Raw genomic sequence first — 23540 nt, 5'->3', positions numbered from 1 at the left:
AAACAAATAAATATTAATTTTCAAGAACACATTTCCATTAAACGATTTATTTACCTACATAAAAAAAAAACTAAAAATTAGAATAGAAAATAATTTTGTTTTATTTAAATTCGTATTGATGAAGTACTTGAGCATTGCTATTTATTATGGATTAATTTGATCACAAAATTAACCAAATGCGTCTTTAAATTATTATGCTTAGAAAATCACAAAAATTGACAAAACAATATTTTACATTAAAAACCATTAAATTATATTATTTATAAACAATGGATAAAATCTTACGGTTACACAGAATATCACGTAAACATATCTAATCCGAGGATAGTAATCTTTATTTATCAAATGTTCGTATTAATTAGTTTATTTATTACATTATAATAGAAAATATTTCAATATAATTTACTTCGCCCAATTTGAGCTGTTAATTTGATTTGTTCGTCGTCAAAAAAACAACTCAGATATTTTTTTTGTAAAATATATAATAAATATATAGACTTCAGTTGTATGTATCTAACAGATATATGTCCAACTCTTACTAATATACATAGGTAACCTAAATCTGATATCAAATTATCACTTCAATCGTAAATTACTGAAAATTAGCAATTTAGTAGACATGATAGAAGCCAATTTAAATTTGGAAAAATAATAATCTGTAACGTACCCATAATATGTCATAAAAATTTATATGCTTATAAAACAAAATGCATTTTTGAATTTATATACTTCAGACATTGGTCCAATAATTTGTTTTATTTTAAATTATTTACTAAAATTTATTATAGGTATAGGCGGTTATTATTCATATTTATGGTTTATTTTATTATTTACGCATACATGATGCTTAAGTACTTATGTTTTCCACAAGTTAGACTTTAATTATTTTATTACATTCAAGTATACTTTATAAGTTTTATAAATTATCAAATAGTTAGTTCATATTTAAAATATTGAACTGTTGTTGGTTCCATTGCATAAATTATATTAAATGTATAGAATATATCGAAAGTTTGAATTGGACTTAAACTTTAATAAATTAAAAATGTACAAGCCAAATTAGGTACATCATTAAAATACACAACGACCAGTAGTAAATTAACTACTATCCAATATAACCGAAAACTTTATTTTTGAAATAAATTAAAAAATGAAAACAAACGCATTTAACTCAAAAGCAAAGTTAAAATTAAAATTACGATAATTATTTTTGTTTCTTAATAGGTATAGACGTGGTGACGTCCATCACTAATTACTATATAGGTACTTCCGATTTTTAAGTTCGTAGATAATTGTGTAAAAAAACATGTAAGTTTCATAAAATTCGTAATGTGCGCCTTTTCGTTTTATTCTGTTAATCATAACAATTTAAATGACCCAGAAAAATTTAATATCAATGATCCACAATTCAAAAATAACGTTATAGTAATATTAATATTATTTGAAAAACCTTAATACCATATTATATTATTTTGTAGTACATGCATTTGTAAAATTTACATCTATATTGAAAATTCTCTATTTATGATATAATTAAGACAGTGTATTATACAAGAAGAGAAAATATATTATTCAAATGATGCATTTAAAAACGCATTATTTACTCAATGACATTATTTTGTATTTTTTGTACAATAAATGTAAAATAATAAATACAAATAAAATGTATACATTGTATTATTTTTTTCTCTTATATCCTCATGGTTTTGTACTGCTTTTAAAATATTTAATATAAGTACATATAAAAATATTATTAACAATATAAAATGTATATTATAGGTCCCAACCATTTTATTTTATTATACTCATGATATGGCATTCATTATTAGTTTAATAAATCATTATGTTATGTATTTTGTATCGGATTGGTGTATTTTGTATTTCATAACGTACCTATATTGTAAACGTTGAAGGTTAAACATCAATGAATTGTCATGAGCTTGTCTTGCATACCTACGCTGTACGGGAATCAGGGGTATGACATATTTAGATACACCTAATATAATAATTGTTTGCTAATATTTCACTAACAAATGCGTAATTGAATAGGTATAGCATTGAGTTAACCTCGTTTAATTAAAACTTTAATGGTATTCACATAATAGGTACGTCAACGTAACAAATATCAGGTAAATAATATACAACAAGTTAACGTTGATTTCCCCCCAAGGAGCTGAGTTTCCTGTAGGAGTTCTTAAGTTACATCCCTAAAACTTTTTACAATTAATTATATAAGTATTTTAATATGTCAAAGAATTCTTGTTTGAAAAATATTTTTTTTATATAATATGTACCCATAAATATAAAACAACAAATATAGACCTTTACATGTATACAAATATAATGCGAACTAAATTGTCTGATAACCGTTAAAAGTTGTACCTTCTTCTCTCTTTCATCTTAACATTTTGGAAAACTTTTTACACAACCTACGATATTGCCATTGTGTGGTCTTGTTATTTAATACAATCAAAAATAAATAAGCAAACAATGAGAGTGAATTACGGCATTTTTCAAATTACCATCTATTTTTAAATATTCTTCTGTGATTCTAAAAATTTATTTTTGTTCTAATAAACTAAATATTACACTCCCCCCTCCCATACGGCATGATCCACTGAGATTTACCACTTTACAGTGTTAACTATAAAATAAATAACAACTGGAAAACATTACGAATAGCCTTAGTGTATGTAATATCTACAAATTAACCGACGGCTATACAAATATTTTTCTTGGTTGATTGCTGTGTAGGCAACAGGCAACAGCTATGCTATTAATAATTAATATACTAAGTAAACATACAATTATTTTATTACACTGCAGCGAATACAGTATTTCTTTTAATATTAATTAGTGGTTTATGAGACTTAGGACATATTCATGGCAACTAAGGTTAAATCGTGTACTGTGATCATAGATAATAAAGATATGGATAGGCCACGCCTATGTTAAATACATTTGAGGCCGCGTTCCCGGAGGGGAAGGCAATTGAGGCTCCTTTATATTGATAGTCGATACTCAATATAGGTATACTTTATTTGGCCTCAATTGTTCCCCTCGAAGACCGCTGATAAGACCAATATGTCCTATCCATATCTTTATTATCTATGACTGTGATTAAACATTTTGCATTCTCGATCCCCGCGCGTTGCAGGGTAATAAGAAAACCGAGTTGTTATTAATAAAACTACTTTTACTATTCAAAGACATCCTATAAATAAATAACTTGAAAATGTTGTATTAATTAAGTAAAAAAATTGTATATTTAATTGCTTAATAATGTAAATACATGTTTATTTAACGGCGCAATTTATCGAACAGTTTTGAATGGGTCCAATATTATTTTACAGTTTATGTGGAATGCATAAAAGTCTTTCGCCCGTAACTTATATTTTTGATACTTCATTGAAGACAATATGTTTCGTTTCGCGTAATAACTATCATTTCACAGTGCAATTGGTTCACTTCGCAGTGCTAAAAGTATTAAAATATTACGTTTATCTATTTTTACACACTCAAGCGTGTGCGGCGTACCTACCTATTACTCACGAATACAGCCCCTGACTTTTTTTTTATTGGCATACGCACCCACCGACGTTGTACAAAAATATGATAATATTCCGTAGGTACGATGTATGTAGTTCGTCACCTGTATGACAGCATTATATTATGTACAAAAATATATATTTTGTATATAAATTATACATATACATTGTACGCAATATATCGTTATGTGCAGTGTGTACACAAGTCGCACGTCCCAACCCTTTCCGGTTCGGTCGCGACGTGCCGTATGTAATTTTTTTCGATGTGTCTGTCTATTTACCCAGATTAAAGTGGTAGGCAAATGATGGGCAGTGGTGGTTCGTATGTTTTCGGCCGTGTCGCGTGCAAATCAAGTTGTACATAGATCGGCACCCGATGGATGTATGATAATAATATGTAATAATAATAATAATAATAATAATAATAATAATATGATGTACCTGTGTAGGTACACACAATATTCTGCAGTGGCGTCCGTCGCCGAGGGCGGCGGCAACGTCCGGGGGGGGGGTCTCGCCGGTGGTGAGCGGCAGAGGGGCGTGAATGGTGTCGGTCGGTCCGGAAAACGATAAATAATAAGAACGCAAATACGGCCGGCGACATACGTCTGACCTAAAATGATACGGTAGGTACGCGCGTATAATATGTACCGAATTGAACGGAGCCAAACTATTATTATTGTCGAACGTGGCCGGAAGTGTGCAGGGGCTGTTGTCGTTGTGGCGAAGGGGCGCAGGGCGGTTAAAAAGACACACACACACACACACACACACACACAGGTCACACAGGAAATCATAATTTATTGCTTTTCTTTCCAATAAGTTTTTTATTATTATCATTTTTTTTTTTTCTTTCCCCCGATCGCTACCCACCACCAATCCTCCACTCGCACACTCACACACGCACGCGCACTCGCGCACGTTTTGGAATAATAAAATAAATGGAAAATATCATATTAGTGCACACACATGTTTTTACATTGTACACTTAATACTATGTGTGTACAATCGTCAATTGCACGTGATGTTTGTACGCTTGTGTACCAGTGCCGTTGTGGTCGTCGTCGCGTCCCTCCTCATAATATATAATGCGTATAGCGGCGCGATTTGTCGTCGCGTTGATTGATTGACGACGCCGTTTGTTTGTTGTTTGTACATTTCGCATTGCGTCGATTCCTATTATTGTTACTGCTATTATTACTATCGTTGAAAGAGTCGGGGTTTTTAAAAAAAAAAAAAATTCATTGTCGATCTTTTTTTTATTATTATATTAAAATATGTATACGCGCACCTAGGTACCTATACACAATACATTAAAACGTGTGTGTGTGTGTCTGTGTCTGTTGATCCAATAATTGTAAAAATTACCCTCCGCGGTGGCGTTGGTGTCGGAGCGGTGAACAAAAACGACGTCGCGGCGGTATAAATAACTGTTATGTGATTTTCTATGGAAACTATAACGTTGTGTTTATTATATACGTGAATAGTATTCCTATGCTTGATATACTTGAAAATCATGCTTACAAATCGTAATGTAAGCATGATATCCATTTGACGCAAATAATTGTAAACTAATTTTTTGATCACAAAAATAAATTAAACACGATATCGGTTCGTGGAGCTGGTCTGGTCTGGTCTAATATTGTTATGAGAGGGGGGGGGGCATCGACTTAAAATGTCGTGTGTAATGCATCGCCATTGGATATGTAACGTTGGTGACGCAAGCCAAAATTTTAAGATCGCCGACCGGTGTACTGCATCGTAATGTATTATATGTATAACCATCCAATTGAAAAGGCACAATCATTATTTCAAAGCTATTAATGATTTTGAAAAAAAAAGTCTTACAACATATTGTATTTTTAATTACTCGTTTTGAAGCAGAATATTTTTCTCAGTACTTCGATACATAAAAATCGACGAGTAGTTTATGCGTTATGTGTTATAAGTATTAAATTTGTAAATAAGTGAAGTGGAGTGGTACAAGGTTACCCCAAAAAATGTTGGTTCACTACTCCGCTACTGGTGCTACTCTAAACTTAAAATACTTATAAAGTTATAACAAATAAACTACTCTTCCGAAATTTGATTTTGATACATCTAAATACTTCAAATGATATTCTGTTTCAGAATATTAATTGCCATTCAATAGAGTAAAATACTTGACAAATTAAACGATAACAAGCAGTTAAAAATTATGCAAAATAATTAATATTTTCACAAACAAATGTCTTAAGTTAAAATGGATCACAGTATAGCATAGTTAGAGTAGTGAGTTCATGTTAGATTGTCATATTTGTGATTCATTGTATTCGTTTACTTGTGTAACATACGTATGTGTATATAGGTGCAACGAGACCTAATAAATGTTATGATATTATTATCACACATAATATTCCATTTGAAAATAGCTTATAACGCACACAAAACTATAACTTCGGTGCCCATACTCTAAACGCACACATTCGACAAGACGTTCATATTTTTTTTGTTCCAGAGTTTTCACAGTCACTATATGTGATCCCATAATATAATTTATTTTTCTGATACCACCAGACAATTTAGCTACACCTCTATCGTAAACACATTTTTCAATACCTAATAAAAATTTGAATTTAAAAAAGTATTTTTTTATCAGTGAAATTATTTTGAACGATGTATGATGAACGATATATGATATACTGTTGAATATTGTCGTCATCTAATGTTTTTTATAACATTAAAAATTGCAATACGTTGTAATATAATAAATATTATGTAATTTTAAAACAAAATGGTTTTTTTTTTTTATTAAACAAACTATCAGCGGCGTCTGTGGCCATTGGACGTAGCAGTTCATTGGACATTCTATTTATATATACACACGTTACATGCATTTTTAAATTATGATATACAGAATAACATATTATTTAGGAATAAGAGAAAAAAATGATTAAAACACAGATACAAAAACAAAGAGCTTAAGTATCAAGTATTGTATATAATCTACAATTTATTTATGAAATGTGTTTCTAAAAGGAATTGGTCCAACATAGATTATTATAATATACAACATATGATAATATTTATTATATTATTAATATGAACTTATTTTATAATATTATAATCTATGTTACATATATTTTATGTTTTTTTATACTTTATTTTAATAAATTAGTTAAATTTAACAGTTTTTGAAGAGCTATATTCGGTGTCTTAATATTATAATATTGTATTTTCAATTTTCATTAATGTATGCATCTATAATATTCTATATAGCTGTGTAGGAGGTACCTACCATAAATATATAATTGAATAATTCGATTAGATTGAAAATTTAATATCATGTATTAAAGTTTCGAAACAAAATGTATGAAAATAATAATTTTAAGCGCCAAGATGGAATATTGTATTAAAATAACCAATAACTTATTCGTCTTAAACGATATAATTACGAGCAGCAGACAACTTTTTTTTCAAAGTATACATTTATCGAGGTGTTCAGTTGTCAGAACCGGCTTTTTGATAAAAAAAAAAACTCATTTTAACTAGCACTATACCTACTGTTAACTACTGGAATTTTCGGAATTATAATATTAATTACTATAATATTATAATTTATAACATAGTATTCAATATTATATATTCCAACCAAACGAAAAGTTAAATAATTTACAACTCTTATTAGTGCACTAATAACTTTTATGAACCTACATGTATTTTTCAAAAAAACAATTATCTACACAAACAAATTCAATTAAAGTCCAATGTTATATATAAATTATATAATGTTATGTATAAATTATAATATAATCGGTAGTAATTATTAGTAGGTAGTATTCAAACATACTTTTTGTGCAATATTTACTCAGCCTATACACTTAATCAAATAAGTATTTCATGATAGTCGTGATGTTTTTATATGTGCTTGCATATTATATGACAGTATACAATATTTTTTTTAACTTTGGTCAATTTACATGCATAGGTATAGTTTAATATAATATAGGCAGGTATAACATACAAACAGGTCATTTTGTAGCAGCATTTTTACCCCAGCCCGAGAATCGACGTACTAAGATAGTTAGACCAATTACCTTTATATACTTTGAGCAATGGACTTTTCAAACGATCGAAGTTTCGTTAACTAATGAAACTATCAATTAAACCACTGCCCACAACAAACATGTTGTCTCACTGCAGTAATTACATGTATGACGTACACACAATTTCGTTGCTTATACGATTCTACTTTAAAAATAAAATTAGTCGTTTAATGATATTATTGTATACTAATCAGTGACAGCTATACCTATCAACGCCATTACCTATAATATTTATTATTTTTGAATTAATATTTAAACAACATTTCTGTTGTTGTTTTTAAGTTTTATTTAAAATTTATTTCATAAAAAAATATGTCTTTTAGATATAATTAGTAATTACCACTAAAATATAGTTGAAATATCAAAAATGATGGTATTTATTTATATGGTTTTAACATTTTCACTTCACACGATTGGAAACTATCAAACTAATCTATTAATAGCTGCTCATTGTTTTCTATTATTACTTGTAATACATTTTGGTATGTTCTACATTAGATCAGTGTTACTCTAATTTTTTTCCCGCGGAGTCTCCTAAATTTAATGTAAAACTGTCAAGCCCCCCCCCCACCCCAAGTTTTAAATTTTTTTCCTGGAGAGTTACTTTTAACCTAAAAAAGACCCCTCATAAGCGTCATAAATACTTAAGACATTAAAAAAATAAATGTATTCAAATGTTTCGAAGCCCCAGTAATGTACTCAGGGCACCAGTTTGAGAAGCACTGTGTTGGGTAGTTTCTATAGGCGACTAGACCAGTTTATTTTGATTCTCTTAGTTATGTTACTAGAGATGGTTTTGAAGAATTTAGTATTCTTACTCAGCAGTAAATTTTAAGCTGTCGACTAAACTTTTACGTATGAGTTGGGTTAGTGAGTTTTTAATTTCCTCGCAATAAGCGGGGACATTATTTTTTTAGATTTGATGATTATAATAGATGGAGATATATTGATTCTTTTCTCTCTACATCCATATTCGTTGAACTGGGGCTGTCTAAATCATCTTCAACTAAGGTGGCATTGCGGTTGTTAGAGGTATCTTGTGAAGAAATCCCCTCGTTAATGGAATTTGATTTTGGCAAAGATCATGGTTAGCGGAAACGCTTAATCTGTATTGGTGAGGTAACTATCATCTGCAGTGTTCGAGTCTATATCATTTGTACCGCTATTATCAGATGCTAATTTTTGAATGGTGTATTTATTTATTATTTTAACTGATGATATTCTAGTTACATAGTACTTAAGCCATAAGCATATGTGATTTTAATCCAAATACCTAAGTCAAATATATAATATTTATAAATATTAGCATGTTATTGTGTTTCTAAGAAAATATAACTAGGATATAGAAAATTCGAAATGGGACTAAGAAGCCCTTAAGAATTATCAGTCGAATTAGAAAAAGTTAAGTTTTTCCTACCTATGTTTAATTTGTTACTATAGTAGGTACTTGAAACGTTAGGTTTTCAAGTAAATCTGTGTAATCTATAAAATTAAACTATTTGAATATAAAAAAAATACTATCGAAAAATTTTGGTTAAGGTCAACCTCATTTTTTATTGGAAGAATTATTTTGTTTATTCTTCAGAATCACAGACATTTTGATTATTTATTCTATTTTAAATAATACTGCTTTCCTAAGTCAATATATTACGTATACATTTTTTTATTTTTAATCCCCTTGCTGTTATCATATGAACTATTGTCTATTCCTAAGTCAACTAAGTAGAACGAGAATTATGGTAATTATTTTACCAAATTAGGTGTTACAATTTTTTTTTTAGCATTTATTTATTATATTTAATGTTTGATCAAAACCCATAAGTTAAAATGTTTATGTAGGTACCTATATAGTCTAAACGTTCTCAATAGGTTAAAATGTTAATGACTTATTCCTAAAAAACATATAACTTAACAGAATCGTTTTCGTTATGTTAATTGAGTAATATATTTATTAAAACTGTACCTCACAATTTTAAGCACTGGCATTTTTTCTATTGGTGTTTATGACTATGCATGCAAATAATTAATTTATGAGTATACATTAAAAGTTTATAATAAAATTGTAAAAATAATTTAATTTTGTTTGAATAAAGAGTAGGTACATTGTTAAATTAATATTTATTTGATTCGTTTTCTTTAAGTTGTAGATTTGTTTTGACGAGTTTTAATGAAGTTTAATATTATTGCTTTCTTATACTATTGTAAATACATTAATTTATATAACATTATATTTCAAAAAGAAACCTAATAAAATATTTGCTATTTTTTAATTTCTCTTTTTTAACTTTGTCGCAAAAAAAATTGTATGAAATTGAAATAACAACGATTACATTTATTATATTATATTATATAATCTGCACAACATTGTAATAAATGAATATTTCACAATTTCTTAATACACAACTATATTATTATATATTATTAATATATTTGTAAAATGTCGGAATTTTGTGTGGCCTGTATAAAAAACAATATTTAAATTAAAATTAAAAACTATTAAGTTCAGTTATGTTTATACTTATTACTTAGATAATAATTTTATCGTAAATACATTGTATCTATACATTTTGAGTGTAAAATAAACTGTCATAGCAGCTAGGTACCTATACTTGAAAATGTATATTTTAAATACATTAAATACATACCAACTGTACAATTAAAAAAAATACTCTATTTTTCACAATACCTACTGCATAATACACTATATGGACTGTGTATAATTTTAAATATAAGTATAACTATCTAATACTATTATGAAAACAACTTTATAATATTTAACTTAAAAATATAATCCAGTGGTATCTTGTGGTTTTGCGAGAGTCAAACATAATGCAATAGATTATCTAAATAAGTAAACACATCAATTTTTTAAAATAAAATTTGAAAAAGGCATGTATGAATTAATTATTATTATTAACAATATTACAGTACTACTTCATTTCAAAAAATAATACATTTATACATATTATTATTAAATAATACTATTTAATTAGTAATAACCGCAGCACCTACTCATAATCATTTTATAATTCATAAACTATACCGACCAATAACTTCATTAATTTTTCCTATTATTTATTATTCTAAATATACATAATTCAAAGTAACCAATTAAATGGATTGCACTATATACGATTTAAAACTAGGTGTTTAAAAACGAATTTTTGTCAACCCTATATGGTATAATATTATGTTTTACTATTTTAGTTATGAAAATATAAAATTATCCATGATTTTCTTTGAGGATTTCAAATTTTAACTATAAAAATTTACAAACAGACTGTACTCATTTACGAGCAGACTGTACTCACGATTGAAATCTAATCCTTTACCAGGAATTACACAACATCACAAACGTTTAAATAATGAAGATCGATAAAACAGAACAATGTAGTGTTTAAACCATATAATATACTGTATACTAGCTAGAATTGTTAAGCCCCATCATCTGCTGCACTTATAATAATAATATGGTGTTACACTACTATTATAATAGTGCGTATGTACCTACCCACCATAGATTACGAAGAGTAGTATTAACTAGCTAGATATTTTAATTTATTATGATTTTATTTTTTTTCAAAACCCCTAAAACCGCATCATTTTACAAGCGAACCAATAGTGTGATGCCGGTTAATAATAGGAATAAAAATATTAAATACGTCACGAGTCGATAATAAAAATATTACAAAACGTGTTTGGTGCATTGTATTCCAAGTACCTACAGTCGCCATTTATAATGCAATTTGATAGAAAATCGAAATTATTGTGATAATATTATATTAAATCGTCAAACGGTTTTATTAATATCGATTATCGACACACTGCAGGCAAAAAAAAAATGTGTTGAGCGCATTGTGTTTTTGAATTGGCACGTCCGATTTATGTGATGATATTGTTTTGCTTATGTAAACTAATATTATTATTTGTTTTTATTTTTTACAGACAAGAACCGTAACCGGACCAGAATACGAACGCAATCGAATGACATTAGAGACTCTGCATTCTTATCGAAGGACGAAAGTACGTCATAACCGTTTGTGTCGAACCAATAAAATTACATTTCATCTCCCGTGATTTTCGTATTCATCCTATGCGTTCAGTAGGGTACAGAGTGCGCAAAAAAAAAATGTATAATGCACCAATACTACAATGCGATAATGTTAAGCAAAACGTTTACCGTCTAGGGGAGGTTTCGTTCTGATTGGATTATTGTGCGAGTGCGTCTGACTGTACACAACCAATTTAAAATGCTTAGGTACATCGAGAAGTTAACACAGATTTATTTTTCGTTTCAAGTAAAAATAAAAAAGGGAATAATAAAAACAATATAACGTTTTTTCACTTATTTTGTTTCTTCAACTCTAAATAATAATAATAATAAAAAAAAAAACAAACAAACAAACAAACACGGCTCATAACTCCTGCTGTAGTCCTGTGTGTCAAACACACTCAGTCGTCACGAGAAAACTAGAATATAATTTGCAATATAAAGAGCGAAGACCTTAAAAAAAAAGGTTCAGATATAATAACGGTAATAACCTAAACCCGAAAGATTCTTATTTTCTTCTTCTTTTTTTTACCTCATGTTTATAATTTTTGATTCGCCTGGAGCACACATTTTTCGTACACATAAAAATGAGGCAGTTTATATTTTTCACTAAAACTTTTAGTAGATACCTTGAGAAAGTTTTCTTTTAAAACAGGCTATTACCGTTTACCGTATTCGAAGAAAGCAAGTTTCATTTTATATTTTTGTATTACTTATTACGTTATTTAAATATGTATATATATTATGTATTCATTATATACTGTTACATAATATGATTATAATAATTGTTTGACACAAACAATATTTAATTTATTTGTATCAGTTTCATGTTTTTTGCAATACACATAAAATAAATAGATAATAAATCATAATATTAGATGAACGTCTTACAATAAAAGTGTAATAAAATTATGTGGAGGGTGAATAACTATTTATAGTTAACTTAACTAAGTACCTATAAACATTTTTAAATTTACCAACCACAATTTATAATTGAATAGTACAATATTACAATAAGAGAATAAACCTGGAATTGCAAATTATTTTTCTCGCCCAAAACCAAACATTCAGACGCTACAATTTTTTTTCAATTTTAATTTAAATTTACACATTTTAATGATTTAAAATTTAAATTAATTAAATTAATTGAGCTGCAACTTTAAAATACTTGTATTATTTTTACATATTTTATTAAATCCAGTTAAACTTACAATTCGTTTTAATATACCAACTGTGGACAAGTTTTAATTTTTAAGATATTATATTCTTATAATAAATTTTTGATTTTGAATTTTGATTGACCTTTACAGTGACTATACGGGGCTTAAAGTTTTAAAAGTTAAGTATCTATTCTAATAAGAATGATACAATGTAAATAATATTTTTTCCATAAGCCATACACTCTACAGGACTCCTGATGAGTCCACATGTCATATGAAACAATTTTGTTTGAATCTAAGAATGGCTACTCCTTTGTGATAATAATTAACCATCCTTGAAATTCAAGTCACTGATGACATTTAAAACAATCAGAATACTGAACAATGAATTATTTCAGGTCTGAAGAAATATGTAGTAGCTTCACTCCGTAATCTATTTTAATCTTGAAACGGGTCATTTTCCTTAATTTATATGATGGAGAATAATATGATAAATAATATTTAGTGGCATGTGTATTATAATATTTCTATACCTACGTGGCTACGTTTATATTGAAATCTGAAGATGATCTTTTACATGATGTTTAAAGTTTAAACCACTTATTTAAAATGTATTTATGTCGACGAAGAAATAAAAAAAAACCTGTACATCTCATATGAAAACGTTTCATCTGTTATGATGGAAATTTGTTCAAGTCCAACTTGTGAGGGAATTCCTCGTGCATCTGTCATTTATTAGTTTTCATTTACAGTTTATTGTGTGCCTAGGTGAGTCGTTATTTAAATATTATACCAAAGTAACGAGTACCTTTAGCAGTGGGAAAGGTTGGTGATAAAGTATGTGCCTCCCTCGGAAATTGTCTGAAACTGCAATAATGTAGTAGGTATTGATTTGTTCTCTTTTAATTCCCCATCACTCGTTGTACCAAAGAGAAAGGAGTTTTAATATTATGTAAGTTTGAAAATATTTTGTGGCTATTTAGAGATCAGAATGAATTTTAGTGTGGGAAGCATGACTTTATAGTCATCAAAGTCACCTACTACAATCCTAGAATAGTACCAGTGGTCGGAGTAGAAAATTGTTTAAGCCAGAACACTAGCCACTATCACTAAGCCAAATGTTGGCATTAATTACTATAATATGTTCCAGAACGATTCATATTTTTTATCGTACTTTTTCTCTTTTTAGTTTTTACGACTGGCTGATGACACATCAGCAAAATGTCGACCTTTATTAACCCATGACCGCACGTACTTTTGCGGCTGGTACTGTGTTAGAGGAGATCCCACACAGTTTATAAATAATAGTGCAGCAACAGTTTGTTCACTTAGTGAAGTTTTTGGTGAAAAAAAAATTATTTATTCATTCATTCATTCATTCATTGCATTAAAATAAAAACGGAATGCTAAAATTGTCTTTTTTTTAACCGGAACTATGTTCCGTTACATTCCAGTCCACTCCGAGCGCACTATATTTGGAATACTGAATATTGTTAGGAGATGTGTGCATGCGAGATGAAGTGCATTATAGTACTTCTAGTGGCACTGGTGTAATTTATTTTAAGTTATAACAATAATACAATATTATAATTATTCAACTATCAACAAACTCAAAGGTACGTTTAATTTTTTTGCAGATAACGAATTGCAGACAAATTACGACGACGATGGTGAATTTGAAGAATACGAATCCGGATCGCAAACTCATCAACTAGCGATTTACACCGCGATTGTATGCGTAATCACGTTGGCGTATGGGCACGAGTGACTCGAAAACACTACAAAAAATACCTTGTCCAATAAAATTAAGATTTATTATAATAATTTACTTATACGCATAGATAATATTAATATATAATATTGTATGTTGTTAAGTCTGAAATGTTTTTGGTCCTTTCGTGGTTTGATTTTATTTTTCTAGTCCGGTTTCTTGGAATAATGTATTAATTACTATACACTTGAATTCAACTATGTATAGTAGTATTATATGAATAGGTTATGATACATAAGTATATAAATATACAGGGTGGTTCTTTTAACAGTAAATATGTACTTATTATTTTGAAAAGTATTAACGTTTTAAAAAAAAAATTTTCTTATAATTTGAACTCATTATAAAACACAGGGCTGCATCAATAAATTTTGCACCCTATTGTAAAAAAAAAGAGCCTTCAACGATGGCCTAGCCACGAGGAATATGAGAGATAGATCCTCATAAACTTTTTACATAATAAGCGACGTAAAGAATCAAGTAGTTTTACAATATTGTGTGCTTTTTTAAAAATATTGTTTGATAATTTCATGAACCCCGCCATTCCCTTCCAGACGATAAAATCGAGTGTTGGAGCAGTACTTATAATTCATCACATAAGTTGTTTTTTTTACATATTTAGGTACTTCATGGATCGTGTTAAGATGACAGGAATTAGTTGTCTTCGTCTTATAAGTTCATAACATAACAAATAACATATCAGCAGATCACATTTAAATTCATTAGTTTAAAAATTATAGTAAATTCGTTATCAAGTAAAACTTGATGGTAAAGACATTATATTATGTATGTATACGATGGTTTTTTACGACAGTTCAATTTTTAGCAAGTTCTGTGTATATTATATTATGGCGTAAATTAAAAATGCTCCTAACTCACTCAAAAACTGAACTACCGCAAAAACCCCAAATTCAAACACAGATAAGGTTCTTACCATCAGGCTTCATTATAGGTAGATTCGCTCTAATTTTTAAATTCGAGAAGCTAAACGTGATCTACTGAACGTAAATTTGGTATGTGGTATATAATGGCTTGTAAAACGGGGATAAAAAATGTTTGTGTAGCGTCCTCTTAATAAATTACTATGAAAAAATAAAAATAAATGTAATAAAACTAAATTATAAACTATGCGAATCAATATTATTATTTTTTCCATACACAATTGATTATAAACAATTTTAATAAAAACGATTATTGTTTAGAATCTTATACTTAAATTGTTGATAAAGTTAGGTAGGTACCTAGGTATCTTTCTTTAGTTTATTAATTATTAAAAACTGTATGTATTATTTTAATAAGTTTTACCTATGTGGTTTTATATATGTATTTTAGAATATTAAATTAGTGTTTTGAGCTTTAGAGTGCAAAATTAAGATAATTTTTGAAATAATTTTTATGTCTATTGAATCACTACAAATTTGAGGAAATGACCTATTATTAGGTATATTAATTCTCCATCAATTGTGTTCTAAAATCAAGCATCAACCGGTGTCTCTAGTTCCCGGATGGGTGACCAAAAGGGTTTTTCTCACAAACTCTTACCACATATACATATGTCCTAACCTAACCAACCATACCCTCCCCCACAGTAATAAACCAACTAAAATAAACCAGGATAATGATTTCAAAATATGTTGAAGCCTTAATTCAATAAAAAAAAAAAATAATAATAATTTGCGATCGCTGTATACTATAAATACATAAGGTGTATAAAAAATATGAATACCAAACAACATTATAATATACCATCAATATATTACATAATATAAATACTTATTATATCATATAGGTAGGTACTAAAACAATTTCAGTTTTACAAGTTTTAATTTAACAAGTTCACAAGTTACCGTGAAATTCTGCTATTCAGGGCAGATGTCACCCCCCCCCCCTCCCCACTAAATGTGGATTTGATAAAACAACATTTTTGAAAGACAAAATGTTTATCGTTTTCATGTTTATTCGTTAACTATTTTGAATAGCAATATTAATTTTAATTTCATATTCCTGAACAGAATTTTTGTCTGTTAATTTGTACCTATGTATATAAATTGAATTTCAAGCTATAGTACCTACCTTGATAATTAATTGTGAATCAGTATTTTAAGTATAAATAGGCGAAATGGAGTTGAGTAGCATAGAAATAGGCACCCCAAACCGTTTTGGTCGACTACTCTTTAGCTCATCTAAATTTGAAATATTTATAAGACAACCAAAAACTTTTTAAAAAATCTAATAAAAAAAAAAGAATAGTAACTAATTACTATAGTGTTTTTTTTTCAAAAACGTTGCTTATATAGTGTAATAAATATATTTCTAAATCGTTAACACTTTTTGTGATGATGAGCGTTTAATGTTAAAAGAATCATACATATAAAAAAAAAAATTAGAATTAATTGATAGTAAAATAAATGTTGTAGTAAGATTAAAATATATTATATTATATTCTTTAATGTTATTATGCAGATTTGTACATAGTGTATACATATCATGTGTAATATACTAATATACATATACATTATACATATATATTATGGTAATATGTGTGTGTGTATATATAATACTTTATGCAAACAGACTCCGTTAGCATTGTTTTAACTATTAAAATATATTATAAGAAAATAATATTGTTGTCCATTATCGTAGATTTGTTTTAGTGAATTATTTTTCATATTAGTCCTGTATATTTTCGCCTGATAAAAATGTGTTGTGTCTTGTGTGCATATCTATATATATATATAAGCGTAAACAATTTAATTAGATGACAAAAAAAAAATACGCGTTTGTAAAATCACGCTTGCTAAAAAAAAAAAAGACTGAATGAATGAGTGAGCATCAAGTATATTTTGTATCGTAAACTTGGCTCTCCATTAATAAAATAATAATGAACGTTTAACGAAACTGTCTGTATTATTTTACGACTTAAGATATTATTACACGTATGTAAGGAACATAAACTTGTACATATCATTTGATGCTATCCATACGGAATTATTTTCAAGTCCGCACTTTATTCATTTCATTGAAACATAACGCGATTATGCGCAGTATTAGGTACCTACTAATCAATAATTACTATTATTATTATATTATAATTTATCATTACTTTATTATTATTATTGTAATAAAAATAAAAATATGAAAATATCATCTGCGATGTACGTCCTACTCTAAAACGTTCTCTGCATATTATTGCAAAATCGAATACCTAAGTGATGATAAGGATAAGAGAAATCATTTAAAAATATTTAGTGGTTATTTGATGTTATTGCATATCTTTAAATCTTAAATAAAATGAGTACCTTTATTTTATCGTAACATTGGGTTTACATAGTATACATTTTTATAGTTCAAGAACCATACAATTTGTTCAATAATTATAAAATAAATGTAAAAAACAAATTGTTTATTAGGGACATTTTATTTGTATTTTAAGTTAAGACAAGGTATGTTATATAATATTATAGTAATAGCTTAATAGTATTTATGTCGTGACTATTTAATGTATATACAATGTCAAACGTAGATACATTATATTGTGTTTAATACTGATAAAACATTTTAACATCGTAAGATGAATAATTTCTGTGCATTTCATCTCAAATAAGTATTAAATATTTTAATAATTAATAATAATTCTATGAGTTCTCGCAATGCTCACAGGCTTGTGATTTACTGACACGTTTTTAATGTATAATTTGATTAATTACCATAACTATTACCTACCAGTTATAACACAATTTGATTGATCCGATGGGTTTTATGTGATAATTATTTCCCGTGTAGTCACGTTTGAGTTTTTAATCAATATTAGATACTATTTGATTCAAGTCTATAAATAAAAGTGAATTTAGTGCATTATGAGACCTGCGGACATTAAGAAAATATTTATATAGCCGTTTTACAAAAGCAGATCAAATGTTTTCTTTAGCTGACTATATATTTTCGTTCATGTTGTAGACATGGTTCAACATTTCACTTTTTTCTTTGCCGACTCTCCTATCATGCGTGTTTCGCTGTAAAATCTTTTAAAATTGTTACTGAAAACTCTAATGGTTTTCGTTTCGATCGTTCGTGTAGTCAGTATGTTGTATTAAAATAAATTACAATATTGCAAGTACTATACCATACATATAAATATATATATATATATACCTACCTACCATCAAAATTAATTAACAGTAGCTAAAGGCGTCCATTAACTAAATGTTCATTATTTATATTTGTATTATAATAAACAATATTATATTCCTAATAAAATATTATATTATACGTTTATAAGTGTTTTAACATATTTTCAATCATACTGTGATGTTCCTATACCTACGTTTCAAAATAATTTTTTTCGTATCTATATTATAAAAAAATAATTTTGATTAGGAACGGCACTCAATATTGTATGACCTACTTTATAAAATATATATTAATACAAAATGTCAAATAATATTTACTTATAACATAAAATTATTAATTATTAAAATGTCAATATCTAAGGTACATCGGCCGTCATCAGATGTATATTATTGTCTCCTTAATCTTGTACTAAAGTTTATATAATAATATATGACATGTAACATAATGTGTTAAAATATCTTGTATTTTTTTTTTTGTTTTTTAGTTGTACTTAATTCGTCAATATTATTATATTACGATAGGTACCCCGTAACCTAAATGTTCTATTGTTCAAATATATTGTCTAAGACTTGTATAATATGCTTTCAATCGCAAATAATCTCACAATTGATAATATGAATTGTATATTACTAAACGTGCACATTTGTCCATTGATATAGACGTAGTAATATTATAAATTGTACAATAACTACTTTTATGATTATTATTGTGTAATAATATTATCAAAGAATAAATGTAATAATAATACTTTGCACGGAACGAATAACGATGGTGGTCGACCCTTAATATGGTTAATGATTTCATTTATGTAAAACTGTTTTAGTAATTTCATTGCATGGCTAAAAACTATATTCCAGCTGTGTAGGTGTTCTATTGTATTTATATTTGGAAAAAATTGAAAATGTTTACCTATCTGATACGACATTTTTTTAAATATAAATTACACATGTTTCTCTAAACTGTTTTAAAGAAAATTAAATTAATTTATAACATTATGTATACGTAGTATAATATATTTTATAGTAAATATAATTGTCTACTTTATGATGTTTATGTGAAGTTAAAAACTCAACAACTCTATTTATAATAATACAATCATACAACATTTTACATAAAAATAAATGTTCTGGTATTATTGTGATTAATTTTAATTTTACAAAGATGTGTGTTTTTTAAATTTATTTTTAAGCTTTTGTGTGTGTGTGTGTGTTTACACTTTACACGACAAGTAGTCAAAATAATTCATAATTTTCAACTTCAGTATCTTTTTTGATGAGAAAGTGAATATCGCTTGCAATCAAAAACTCACAGTAGTTTTCAAAAGCCTGAGAAACATAAAATAAAATTTTTTCAGGATTTTTTATGCAAATTCAGTTTTTTACTAACTCTATTTTGTGTCTTGGTGCAAGCGTGGAACTCAAAAACGAATGACTGTAAATATCTGACATTTTCACCAAATGATTATTTTATCATTATCTGTGCGCTGTTGGTACATTTTTTGGCTTAAACTCTTTTTTAGCTATTTATTTTTGTGACTATTTACAGATTAGGTACTGACTCGTCATTTATGTCACACTCGGCGAATTTGCTTAGGTCGATCAAATACAGGAACCTTAAGTACGAGCATGTATTATATTATTTACGTAGCCAGCAGTCGAGTTTGAATCGCGAAGTAGAGACCATCAGACAGCAGTAATCTCTGAACTTTTTAAATATTACTAATAATTTGATTAATATAGGTATAATATTATAACTTACCATACAAACAAATCATAATAATTCAATTCGTTTTAACTCTTACTCCGCTACTCCTGTGATCTTCAATATACTACCCTTCAGAACAGGGTTAATCAGGTGATAGAATACTGGGTACTGTATAATATTATTAATACTGTTTCAATAATCTAATATAACCTTGCATACGTTGCTATATTATCGAGTTCGATTGTGTTACTTTATGAACGCGGGGCATAAGTTTCCAGAACTTGTGAAATATAACTTAGAAAACTATTTATATCGGTCCAAAAACCAAATTCTCAAGACAGGATTGCCTAACCAAATACTTCGACTAGGATTAAGTATAAATATCGATAGCCACTTGGTTTGAAAAAAAACGAAGGAGGTGTGTGGCGTGTTGCAATTTGGTGAAGAGACGTCGAGCATTTAGTCTCCAAAATCATTCATAATTACAGCCATAATAATCGGTTGTGGCTTCAAAAAATAATTTAGGTACGTCATCGTTAGTTTAATTTTTAACTTAAATCATTTATATTATGACCTGATTACATAAATTAATATAATTTAATATAAACACAAAATTAGAAACTTTACTAGGAAAATATATTGAATTAAGTATTATTCTATTGATCTATAATATAGTAGTACCGATAGGTATATACGTACTGTATGCTATATAAAACATAATTATTTAAAGAATGTTTATGATGTGAAGTTGTGGACTGTGGAAAGGTTTTATTCTATTTTCTATGGGCTTAATCAATGAATTATTGAAGAAAAAGAAAATTACCTAATATTCTCTCGAAAGATAATTACGGTAATTTTAAGCCATTAGTCATGACTATAGGTTACAGGCTGTCATATTTTTATGATTTTAGTACTTTACATATTATTTGTTTCAAGTTTATGCAGTTAAATGTGTCAGATATCTTTACAGAAATGAAATATTGGTTAGAAATGAATTTATTTTGCATAATAAAAAATATAAACTAAAAAGCATATTTTTGTGGTTAAATAATATTTAATCTGTTAGAAATTATTTGAGAATAAAATGCAATACAAAAATGTTTGTAAATATTTTTTTGAAGAAAATAATAAATTATTTTTGTGCGCCTCAGTCATCCTACATTAAAATTTTAAAATGATTTTTTCCAATTTGTCGGAAATGCCCAACAGCAATTTTTAAACATCATTAAATATAATATTCAGTAAGCCAGTTATTACTAATTTGTATAACCTTCCGGGTTCATCGACCATAGTATGCCTATATAAATTGGTCGGTGTAATATTATGATTCTTAAGCGAAAATATTTTGACAAACTATACTAAGGAACAATACACTTTACGCGGAAGCTATGCGAAAGCTGTTCCCTCAGCGTCGTCGATTAAAAAGAAAATACCTAGGTATATATAATATATATATATATATATAACATAACTATAATCTCATAATGTACCTACTATTAATATTTTGACTTAGAGTTTTTAATTTTAATCACTTTACATGATACACTGTAAAAGTGTTAAACACATAACACGGTCACAAAAATTGAATCCAAATCTATCCTACATTCCTACACCATAGAATCATCGAACGGTATCTCAAAAAATGTTTGTCAAAGCAGGCAGTGCAACGAATTCAGACATAATTTATGGTGTATCCCCAGGTATCAAAATTAGCAAGATAATCTTACTCTCAAAGTAAAAACATCATATTTGCATAATGAATCTCAAAAGTTTGATTTATATTTATCATTTAAAAAAAAGATTTCCAAGGCATCCCTTAAATTCTTCTTTCCAAAACATTTAACGATTGAAAATGCTAAATATGGAATAACAACGTTTCAACCACAGTTTTATGATGTAAAAAACTAGCTTACTAGCCATTATAGGTAGATAGGTTTATCATGTACATAATACCAAGCTACCTAAGGCATATTATCCTTGTATATACCCTACATAATAAACTATAGATATAGTTAGTAAATTTTAAATAGGGGATTCAGACTACGATTATTATATATAAGCAACATGGGTAAGTACCGGTGTTCTAAGAATATTATAATCTATGATATTCTAGTTGATATAACATAGATTTAAATAAATATAATATTAATTTTGGACCTATCAAGGTAAAATAATATAACAGAATAACTAACTGATAAAACGATGTCGACGGATCGATGGCCGAAAACTATTTCTAATTAGGTTAGATAGGTTAATAATTTTCAACGATATCGGAGGAAGAGCCATTTACTAACTCAGGTGAGTTGGATAATGTATTACATTATTATACATATTTTTTATTCACACCTTACATTATATTATGATTTATGAACAGCATGCATAGATAATAATATATAAATCAAGTCTCATAAGATCTATGCAATTTAGCAGCCATGTGTCAAGAGACCGAAATATAATAATTGATTAATCCACGAAATAGTGGATTAGGCCATGAATTAGGTGCTTTTTTAATAACACCCAAACAATAAATAATTATGGTGAAAAATCACAAAATATTGTTTTTAATAACATAATAGTACATAAGATGTAAAATATATTTATAAAAATGGGCAAAGCCCTTATAGTAAATAAATAAATACATATTATGTAGATAATAGTTGATAATAAAATATTTTTTTATGTATATATAATATGACTACTCATTTTTAAAACTAAAATATCGTGTTCATTATAGAATACCTACCCATAAAAATATTTAATGCCAATAATTGGCAAACTACAAAATAAGGTTTATAACATATTATAGTACCTATAATAATAATAGTAATTAAGAATATAATATACATATTATAGTTAAAACCTTAAATAGTTTTTGCTTATAGTGGCCAGGACCTGGTTCTGTCATTATTAATTATTTGAATATACTTTAATACCTAGCGGTTACTTGTAGTTATCATGGATAATAGATATATACCTATAAAACAATATTATTTTTTATATTTTCATGGCGTTGTCGTGAGTTGCATGGTTCAATCAATCGTATATTGCCTTTTTAGTATAATATGGATGCCCAATTTCATTAAAGTTATC

At 27.7% G+C, this 23540-nt stretch overlaps 1 protein-coding gene across 1 annotated transcript in view; it reads left to right on the top strand.

The window, feature by feature from the left end:
- LOC111034399 (neurotrimin-like) overlaps positions 1–14842 on the top strand; it is a 174485-nt gene extending 159643 nt beyond the window's left edge. The window contains exons 9-10 of the mRNA XM_022315618.1: positions 11579–11656; positions 14482–14842. Of these exons, the coding sequence (XP_022171310.1) occupies positions 11579–11656; positions 14482–14612 (209 nt within the window). The 3' untranslated portion in view covers positions 14613–14842. The remainder of the gene's footprint in view (positions 1–11578; positions 11657–14481) is intronic.
- Positions 14843–23540: the final 8698 nt, after the last annotated feature.

The sequence above is a fragment of the Myzus persicae genome, unplaced genomic scaffold (genome assembly GCF_001856785.1).
Source record: "Myzus persicae strain clone G006 unplaced genomic scaffold, MPER_G0061.0, whole genome shotgun sequence".
Classification (NCBI taxonomy): Eukaryota; Metazoa; Arthropoda; class Insecta; order Hemiptera; family Aphididae; genus Myzus; species Myzus persicae.
Note: the sequence above shows the minus strand (reverse complement) of the source record. Positions and strands in the feature narration are given on the sequence as shown.